An 11040-nucleotide genomic window follows, 5' to 3' on the forward strand; every position below is an offset into this window, starting at 1 on the left:
GGTTGTTAGTTTGTGTCTTGTAAGAAATAACCTGTTTAAATAAAAAACCCCCCAAAATAAACAAAAATAAACACAGATGTTACATTTGATCCTGGAGATGATAAAGAGCCTCCAGCAAAGCTGATTGAGTAGGGAAAGAAAGGCTTCCATGGTCATGACTGTGCTTTAAGAAATGCTCTTTCCCTGCAACCCCCCCACAAAAAAACCCCAAAAAACCAGAAATGCTCTTTGAGGGCAGCTAGCTAGTGCAGTGGATAAAGCAACAGCCCTGGATTCAGGAGTACCTGAGTTCAAATATGGCCTCAGACACTTGACAAATAACTAGCTGAGTGACTCTGGGCAAGTCTCTTAACCCTCATTGCCATGCAAAAGAAAGAAAGTAAAGAAAGAAACAAACTAAGAAAGGAAGGAAGGAAGGGAGAAAGAAAGAAAGAAAGAAAGAAAGAAAGAAAGAAAGAAAGAAAGAAAGAAAGAAAGAAAGAAACAAACAAACAAACAAACAAACAAACAAACAAACAAACAAACAAACAAACAAACAAACAAAAGAAATGCCCTTTTACAACATTGAGGGGACAGTGAATTGCAGTAGGGAGAGAGACTTGTGGAAGTGGCCTTTATTAGGGCCTCAGTTTCCTTACCCATAAAATGAGAAGGGTTGGCATAGATGACACAGAAATGCCCTTCCAACTCTAAATTTATGATTCAATATTCTATGAGCATTGCAGTAACCTATATGGGTGATATCAGCATGGTGGCTTTGGGAAGAAATGAGGGAGGTGGAAGAGACATTTTGGAGGTCAATTTGACAGATTAAGCTTGCACAGTTTGGGTAAATGAAAAGGGAAAAGTTAGACAAAGTCCCAAAGTTTCAAACATCAGGGACTGGATAAACTTTTCTTTTTGCAAAAATAGGTAGGGAAAAGGAAGGACACATTTTAGAAGAAAGTTCATGTGTAGTTTTTTTTTTTTCATGTTGAGTTTTCATTATTGGAAAGACATGCAGGGAGAAATGTGCTATGGAAAATAGAAAATGTATATCTGGAGCTCTGGAGAGACTGAGATAGAGATACAGATGTGGGAATTATCTACACAGAGATGATCATGAAAACCATAGGAGTAGGTGGCATTTCTAAGGCAGAAGATATAGAAAAAGGTTAGAGTTCACCATAGATAGCCCAAAGTACCTCACAATTTCTCTCCAAACATGCCACTAACACTAACAGATAGCAGAACTATCAGTTTCATTTCCTAATTCTTATTAAAAGAAGTAAGATAATTGTTGACTTCTTTTAGATGTCTCTTTGGCAAGTATTCTCCAGAGAGTTAGAAGTTGAGAGTCATATATGTTTTCAAAAATTAGGAAAACCCATTTAGAAAAAATTCCATGATTGTGACAATGAAAATGACTGCTTCCAACAATTATTATTAGTGGCCACCTTAGAAAACTACTCAGTCTATTTTGATATCAAGATGACAGCGATAATAACAATAAGAGCCAAGGCAAGGAAAAGACATAAGGAGATTTTGCGGTGGGAAGAAACCCATTGTTTGGCCCTCTGAAATGCCTGGGCAATAGAGTTGCCCTCAGCCACTGTTAGGGGTGAGGTCTGCTTTTGAATTTGGAATTTCACTTGTTGTAGGTAGTTTTGGTAGCTGTCTGAAGACTTTCTATTGCCATGTTCCTGGAAGATCTGAGCATCAAGGTAAAGAGCATTGCTGTAATAGTGGCCTCCATTCTTTTTCTCCATCCTCTGAATCATAGTCATCAGCTCTTCCACCTGGGCCATCTGCTCCTCCCCAGTGGCCCGGTTGTTGAAGGCACAGAATCTCCTGCCACACTCTCGGATCCCCCATTGTAGGTCTGTGTTATCAGTATTTGTTACATAATCCTCTAAAGATCCCCCTAAATCTTCTTTACGGGTGAAAAGCATAACAAGGTGCCTCATCACTTCTACTCCAAAGATTTTCTTCACCTTCCTCATTGCCTCCTTATCCCTTGCAGTGTAGCGGCCAATCTGAGTCACCAAGACTAATGCATGGGGACCTGGGGAGGAGAGCAGGTAACAATCCCCAATTTCCTTGTACATCTCTTCAGTCCAGGCACTTGGCTCACAGATGGCAGGAGTATCAATCACCAATATTCTTCTCCCATTCCACATCCTAGTGCCTATCTGACACTTCTTAGTCACTGCCTCGGATCCTAGCTTGGACTCAAATACTCTCTGCCCAAGGATAGAATTTCCTGTTGCACTTCTCCCAGCTCCTGTTTTCCCCACCAGGATGATCCTCAATGGCTCAGTGTTTTGATGGGTGTCACTGTCATCTGTAAGATAAAATATTTCTCAATAATGACACATTCCAATAAGTCCTGTTATATCTCCACCAAATATCTTTGGTTGGTGCTATTCCTCATACCTGCTTATCTTAATTTATAGACATTTTTAGAGTAGGAGTCAGCACTATCTCCAGATTTCTCTCTGTATGGTGGATAGTCTAGTAATTTGTGTTTCTAGAGATCTCAATGGACCAATCCTCTGGTCACTCACTACCTTTCCACCCAAGGGTGCCCAACTAGGATTTTCCTCCTAAACATTATCCCATGAGATGACTCTAACTTCATCAATTTTTTTTCTCCTGTCCTAGGTCTTATCTCTTTAGGCTTCTGCTTTCTGTTTTCTGTGTTAATAATTAGATACCTAAGAGATTAACATTTACTAATGTATTATTTATTTATTCAGTAGTTCATTCTATTCCATTGTATTCTACACAACAATCATTTATAGAGCAACATGATATACACAGTCCAGTACTGGGTACTGAGTAAAATAAAATTAATGAGAATTCAGCCCTCAATGGTGCCTCCAGAGTCTATCAAGGAACATATGAACACCAATGACTTTAATATCAAACAAAAGGTGACACTTTATCAGAGATTACCAAAAAAGTTCTATGAGAGCTCAGAGACTATAAGCATTATTGCTATCTTTGGTCAGAGAAGACTTCATGAAGGACCAGTAGCATTTGAATCCTACCTTAGAGGATGGGTAGGATTCCACCCCTTTGGGGGCATTTAATTTTGACAGGTACCCTTGCCTAAGCCCAAAGGAATAAATTTGTAGCATGCAGACAGGCCAGTAACATATTTGTGGGCAGATGGAAAATTTCCTCTGAGGTTGTCAGACTATACCACATACATGGTTGATGTCTCTGTCTATATATAAGGCCAACCATATTTCTGTGATTACAGCTGATCATTCATAAGGGAAAAGATGGTGCACACTCAAGTTCTTCTGTTTCAGTGCCTCTCAGGAGGGCACTGGGAATAACACATTAATGACACCATTTCCTTACCCACATCAACATCTCCATCTTTTGATTCCTTCATCTTCCTTACTTCTTTCTAGAAAAGAAGGGGAGATTTAAAAAAAAAGCATTCATTAGGCAACATGTTAAAGCTGGAAAGAACCTTTGAAATCACCTAACCCAATCTGTTAACTTAATACAGAAGGAACTGTGGCATTCAATTTAGGAATAATTATTCCAACAGAGTAATTCTTAGTAGTGAAAAATATAGAAGGTGATATTCAGGGTAAAATTAAACAGAGGAGCTGAGAGGACACAATTCAACATCATTTTTGTTCTTAATCAATAACCTAGCAGGAGGACTATTTAATCAAAATCCTTGCTTATTTTCCCCTCACCCTCAGAGAAAATGTAAACTTGAAAAGGCGGTTCACCCCAGTCAGTTCTTTTTATACTAGGGGAAACAGCCAATCAGTCAAGAAGGATTTGGCGGGGGGGGGGGGGCAGCTAGGTCGGCACAGTGGATAACGCACTGCCCTGGATTCAAGACGGAACTGAGTTCAAATCCAGCTTTCACACACTTGACACTTACTAGCTATGTGACCCTGGGCAAGTAATTTTAACCCTCATTGTCTGGGGGGAAGGGATTTTTAAAAATTTTCTTAAAAGAAGCATTTTTTAAGTGACTTCTACAGATTGGACTGAGGTAGGAGATGAAAATAGACAAACAGGAAACAAGACATCTCTTCTGGATGTAGATGAAAGGTTTAATAGTTGGGTCTCTTTAGATCATTTAAAGTGTTGAGAACTCTTGGAAGATAGTGAAGTGAAATGTATTCTGCAAAGACAAATGGGAATGATTTTTGATCTTTGGGAATTGGGTTATAAAAAGAAGGCAAGTAAGGAAGATGAAAATACCAAGATACTGGCTTTCACTAGCCAGGGTTGAGCATAGGGGTACATGTTGGGGTTGAGGTTACTGAAAGTGAAGCAAGTCATGGAAGAGGGATGTGTCACACAAACTTTATTTTCTCCACAATTGTCCTAAGAATCAGCACTACTAAGTAGATAATTGGGCCTAGAAGAAGGCAAAATAGACAGTTGCTAGGACTAGGATAAGGGGCAGGGCTGCTTGTACACAGAGACTCACTATAATTAAAAAAAAAACATGTATTATTATGCCAGATAATTCTATTCTCCTATAGCCCCTTGGCTTTATATTGCAATGTGCAAGCTGCATGTTTTATGATGAAGATTCAAGGCATCACGTGAATAGTAACACACAAAGACCATTGTTTTCTTAACTGGACTTGAGAGTATAGGTGACTTTTCACAATTCCTTTGAGAGTTTGTCTCAACCCTCACGCATGTTACCTCCTTCCTACTTTTCAGATTTAGAGGTGTGAGACATTTATGAGTGATGGAAGAATCCACCAGACCCTCAAGAATATACAAAAGTAGATTGTTAGTGTTTACCTGCAGAGTTTGTCCAAGGGATTGGTAGCTGGCCATTTCTTTTAAGACTGAGGACCATAAACCAGTATTCTCTGAAAATCAAAATTAAGTAGGAAGAACATTCAAAAGAATAAAAAAAATATTGTTGAATCAGAACCATGTTACCCCATTTTACTAGTATCTTACCACCACATCTGGTACCTTCATGTTGCTGCTAGCCAACCCAAGGCTTAGCACTGCCCTAGGACTAGGAATCTTGGAAGGAGTTGACAATAGAGTAACTGGCTGTGTGATCCAGTATCAACTGGGTCACAGTATCAATCAGTAAGGACCTATCTCTCAAATAAAGATGATATTTCACCTTGGTTTTCTGGGTTGCACAAGCAATTCCAACCTTGTTGAGGAGGTTGGATGAAGTGAACTCAGGACCTACCAACTCTAAGATCTAGTGATTATAATTTGATGCTACCTGTTTATTATAAAATCAAGAAGAGGTGGTTACCTCTATGGTTTTATAAGAGAGAGAACTAAAGCTTCCCTTGCCCCCAAAGAGTTTCTCTACTGGCCTGATGTAGTGCCTAAAATCTTTATCATTGGAGCCCTTCTTTAATTCAGGATACTGTCATCAAAGATCGCTGTTAAGAATATGAGGCAGGGCAGGGGCAGCTAGGTGGCACAGTGGATAAAGCACCAGACCTGGATTCAGGAGTACCTGAGTTCAAATCCAGCCTCAGACACCTTGACACCTTACTAGCTGTGTGACCCTGGCAAGTCACTTAACCCTCATTACCCCACACAAAAAAAGATTATGAGGCAGGGAAAGTTTATTAAACAGTATAACATGCTGATGAACTAGTGGAAATTGTTATGGATGCGTGATTCTGCCAACACCAGATGGCAGTGGCACCTGCTCTGAACTTCAAGTCAGAAAGTTGAAGTTTTCATCTCAACTCTGTTACTTTTTACTCTGTAGACTTTGTAAATCATTACCCCTTAGTCTCCTCATCTGTAAAATAAAGGGATTGGAGGGCATGTTTTCTAGGGGTTCCTTTCATGTCTGAAACTTGTGCTCAGCTAAGATCACATTCACAGCTCCAACCTAACATCCCATAAAAATAAAAGCAGGGGCAATAGGAGACTGCTCCATGAGGCTCCAGTCTGTAGAGCTTGCACACCATTCCCTACCTGGTTTCATCCAACATGTGGATCTTTGGGAAGACTTGTTCTGACCATAAGTAAAGAAGGGGCTGGTGCCAGGGTGATGAAATCTTCTGGCTGAGGAACTATAAGGACTAAATCCCACAGAGGGATCATTATGCCCATTGCACAGCCCTTTATGAATTTCTCTCTCCTCAGTCACGTCTGATGGAGGCTGCTATCAGCAGTTTTGGCTACCTCATTCCTCACCCAGATGCCAGGCATCCCCTCGGGGATGACACCTGTTCCTTTTGTGTTTATGCTTGGTTGATCATCAGTGCATGGATATTCTAAGAGGGGAGCTCCCTGGAGACTAGTGAGACCAGGAAATTCATCAAACACCAATCTAGGAGTCCCTGGTAGCAGCAGTTGAGTCCAGTGATGAACCAGGGCAGCCAACAGGAAACCTTCTGGACCCAGTCTAACGATGGAATAACAATGAGCCCTGCAAGGAGTTAGCTCAACCAAACAAGGGACTGACTCATTTAGCACCTATGTCACACCCTGAATTGAACAGGAGCACAGGGCTCTCAGAACCAGAAGGCACCCCTAGGCAACAGGGGTTCCTTATACAGGTGCCTCTGTAGCTGTAGTTGATATCACCTGGTTATATGGGAATGGGTCAGGCACACCAAATGGGATAGTATGAGAAACCTCAATCCCTCAACATTGTTATCCTGATATGAGAAAAGTTGTCAACCTCCCCCTCAGAACCACCCTGTTAATTTCTGCAGAGATTGGGAGAGAGAGGCCAGACACAGGGAGTGACCCAGGCAAACATGTAACAAAGTGTGGTTTCATTGCCACTTGTGGCTTTACCCCTCCTCCTCACCTTCTTTCTTTGCTAACTGAAATCACTTTCAGTTTGCTAGGTTCCTGGCTGTGCTAAGAGGTTGTGGTTACTGGGAATAGCAACTCAAGTCACAGTTCAGTTTCAAACATTTATAATTCTACCTCCATTCCAGAAGGATCTTCTCCCTACAGTGGGTTGACCAGTGGATCTCTGCTTATTCTAATTCATCCTGGGAATTCTCTCTCTCTCTCTCTCTCTCCTCTCTCTCTCTCTCTCTCATCTCTCTCTCTCTCTCTCTCTCTCTCTCTCTCTCTCTGTCTTCCTGTGTCTTTCTCTCACACACTTTCTGTCTCTTCATCTCTCTGTTTCTCTCTCTCCCCATCACTCTCTCCATCTTTCTTTCTCTCTCTGTCTCTGTCCTTCCCTCTGTCTTCCTCTCTTTGTGTCTTTCTCTCTGTCTCTCTCTTTCTCTCTAACTCTGTCTCTTTGTCTCTGTCACACACACACACACACACACACACACACACACACACACCTTTGTCTCTTAGCCTGGTCAATTTTTTCAGTCATGCACAATAATAGTAACAAAACAACTATCATTTGTGATGTACCCCATGCATTTCAAACTATACTCACACCCATTCTCATTTGATCCTCAGAGATTCTATGAAGGAGGAAGGTAATCCCCAATTGATGGCCTAGAAAGCTGAAGAGCTAAGGAGAACAGTGATTGTCCAACTAAGGAGAGACCAGTGATTGTCCAAGATCATCCAGAGAGAGAGAAACAGAGAGAGAGAGAGAGAGAGAGAGAGAGAGAGAGAGAGAGAGAGAGAGAGAGAGAGATTTGCAGCAGCTGAGAACAGCCTGGTTTCTAGACTCTTAATGAAACTCTAAAAGACAAGCTGAATAAAATTTTAAAATAAACAAAACAACAAACAGACAAACAAAAAATCTGATAGCTCTTTACCTGATAAGCCCAGAAACAGCTTGCCTTTTTGCTGATATTCTTAGATCATAACTTGCTTCCCAAGCAGCCTGTCTCTGCGCTATCTGCTTGGCAGAGCAAGACAGCATTGAGAACAGAAACAAGCTGGATATGGGTCAGTGACACGTGGTGGGTGGGGAAGAAAGGGAAGGGAGGCAGAAATCCTAACCAGGAAATGTTTGCTGATCCAACTGCATTAAGGAGAAGCTCTCCAAGGCTTTGGTCTGAAGAGAGAGAGGATGAAAAAAAAAAATAGTTTTATAGTGACACTCCCTCCTCTTCTTCAAGTTAGATGCTCATTAAGGTCTTCAGTCAGGAGAGGGGGAAATCAGAACCTCAGAGGGGCCCAGCAAATACTCCTCTGCTTGCCACCTTAACAGAACTGCCCCATTTCTTTTTAGTGATTATTATTTAAATAGCTCTTGGAGAGGGAAGGGCTTGCCTAACTATGTCTAGGGAGGGTACAGGAGGGAACACCAGGGTTTCTTTTCAGGGATGTTGTCCTGAAAGTTGAGAGGCCATTCTGTGAAAAAGGGCCCATCTCAAGAAACCTATGAAGTCAGTGAAACTTGTCTTTGATAAGAGCCAAATCTCCACTCTAAATGGACCTGCTTCTGTCCCTACTACCATCCTATGTCCCCTTTCCTCAGGGCCCTGCCCTCCATTGGCTATTAATTTAATTCAGCAACATTTATTAACCTTCTGCTATGTTTAAGTCATTCTGAGAGGCACTGGGAATATAAAGACTGTCCCCTTACCCCCACTCCTAAGAGAGGGAGAGAAGAGGACATGAGAAAGGGAGGGGGAGGGAGAAAAGGGAAAAAAAGGGAAGAGAGAGAAACAGAGAAAGACAGAGACAGAGATAGAGATGGAGGGAGGGAAAGAACTTGCCTTTCAAGGCTTACATTCTAGTTTGAACAGAAAAATCAAAGGTTGGCAGATGGGGCAACTAGTAAAAGCACTGGATCCAGAGTCAGACTTGAGGTGAAATCTCACCCCAGATATTTATGAGGTGTATAATCCTGAGCAAGTTATTTATCTTCTCTCAGTCTTTGTTTCCTCATCTATAAACTGGGGATGATGATGATATGATATGATATATGCAGAAACATTTGCCAGAAGAATTAGTATAAAAATTTCTCCCAAAATTCCTACCTTTGTTTTGATTCTGGATGTTTTGATTTTGTTTGGGTAAAAACTTTTAAATTTTACATAATTGAGACTGCCTGTTTTGCTGTTTTATGATTTATTTTATCCTTTGATGCTTAGATATGTTTTTTCTGTCTATAACATGAAAGAAATAACCTTCTGCTGTCTTCCTATTTTTGTGGCATTTAAAAAATATATCTAGATATTTATCCAAGAGCTGCTGAGGGTAGAACCAATATAGCAGAGGGAACTGAGCATTTTTGCTAGGTTCTCCCTACCCAACATTGTAAACAACTTTATTAAATGCCTCAAATAAAATTCTGAATAGGATACTAATTTTTTTAAAAGTCACAGTATTTCATTTTTCTAGTTCAGGACAGCTTAGAAGGATAGAAAAAATAGTTCTGCAGTTGTTGGGGTGAGGGATGGCTGGGAGATCTAATGGAGAAAGTAGCACTTGCTGTGGGGCTTGGATGTGGTGGCAGCAGTAGCAATGGCAGCACCAAGAGCATTCAATGTGTAAGGACAATAAGGGGGCTAAACACCTAATCAGAAAGAGATTACAGGTGACCCCTATAGTAACACTACCACTTCCAGGTTGCAGTTCCAGTGTAGAGAGGAGCAGTTACAGTCTCCAGTCACAAGTAAGTGAGGCCTTACTTGGGTAAGGACCTTAGTGCAAATGAAAGGGAAAGAGACCAGGACTCTCAGAACATCATAGCACATTGGAAGCACTGAAAACTTATAGGTTCCCCTATTTAGGGTGAGCAGAGGCCAGCTCTAAAGTACAGTGTCAAGAAATAGGCTGGGAAAATAAGAAAACAAATTTTAAAAAAAACGTATTAAAATCTATGGTGGTAAAGAAGTTCAAGATACAGACGCAGACGAAGACAATGACTTGCAGTCAAAATACCAAAAAAGTATTTTGTAGAACTAGATAAAATAATAACGAAATTCATCTGGAAGTATAAAAGGTCAAGAATATCAAGGGAATTAATTAAGATAATGCAAAGGAAGGTGGCCTAGGTGTACCAGATCTAAAACTATAATATAAAGTGGCAATCATCAAAACTATTTGGTACTGGTTAAGAAAAAGAGTGGTGGATAAGTGGAATAAATAGGTTAGGCACAGGAGACACAATAGTAAACGACTATGGCAATCTATTGTTTGATCAACCCAAGGACTCCAGCTTCTGGAATAAGACTTCACTGTTTGACAAAAACTACTTAGAAAATTGGAAAACAGTGTGGCAGAAACTAGGCATAGACCAATTTCTTATACTGTATACCAAAACAAGGTTAAAATGGGCTCATGGTTCAGACATAAAGGGTGATAGCATAGGAAATTAGGAGAGGAAGGAATCATCTGCCTGTCAGATCTATGGAGAGGGGGAAGAACATTTGAAATGCAAAATGAATAGTTTTGTTTACATTAATTTAAAAGATTTTTACCCAAATAAAACCAATACAAACAAAAATAGAAAGAAAGCCGAAAGAAATCTTTACAGCCAATGTTTCAGTTAGAGGCCTCATTTCTCAAATATATAGAGAACTGAATCAAATTTACAAGTATACAATCATTGTCCAATTGAGAAATGGTCAAAGGATATGAATAGGCAGTTTTCAAATGAAGAAATTAAAACTATCTATAGTCATATAAAAATTTTCATGATCATTATTGATTAGAGAAAAGCAAATTAAAACAATTCTGAGGTACCACCTTACACCTATCAGATTGGCTAATATGACAAAAAAGGAAAATAATAAAAGAAGACAATGATTTGAAAATATCTGCAAAGACTCAAAGGAAAAAATTGCAGTTTGGACACAAGCCCAACAAGAATTTCTAGAAGTGCTAAAGAAAGAAAATAAAAAGGAAAAAATTTTAAAATCAAATAAAAGCAGAAGAGGAAAAATCAGGAAAAGAAATGAGAGTAATGCAAGAAAAATAAGAAGGAAATTAATAGTTTGATAAAGGAGACATAAAACTTAACTGAAGAAAATAACTTCTTAGAAATTAAAATTATTTGAGTGGAAGCTATGCATGGCACTTTCAAAAAACTAACCATATAGTAGGGCAGAAAAGGCTCAGAAACAAATAACCAAAAAAGCAGAAACATTAAATGCATTCCTTTCAGAACATAATGCAATAAAAAAA

General features: G+C 39.8%; 1 protein-coding gene across 1 annotated transcript; it reads right to left on the reverse strand.

The window, feature by feature from the left end:
• Positions 1-450: 450 nt before the first annotated feature.
• On the reverse strand, positions 451-7853 carry LOC122729609 (GTPase IMAP family member 5-like). The gene is made up of 4 exons (XM_043968572.1): positions 7716-7853; positions 4780-4850; positions 3352-3400; positions 451-2323 (listed from the first exon to the last, which is right to left on the reverse strand). The coding sequence occupies exons 2-4, from the start codon at positions 4813-4815 to the stop codon at positions 1455-1457; spliced, it is 954 nt and encodes a 317-aa protein (XP_043824507.1). The 5' UTR covers positions 4816-4850; positions 7716-7853; the 3' UTR covers positions 451-1454.
• Positions 7854-11040: the final 3187 nt, after the last annotated feature.

Source organism: Dromiciops gliroides, chromosome 5 (assembly GCF_019393635.1).
Source record: "Dromiciops gliroides isolate mDroGli1 chromosome 5, mDroGli1.pri, whole genome shotgun sequence".
NCBI lineage: Eukaryota > Metazoa > Chordata > Mammalia > Microbiotheria > Microbiotheriidae > Dromiciops > Dromiciops gliroides.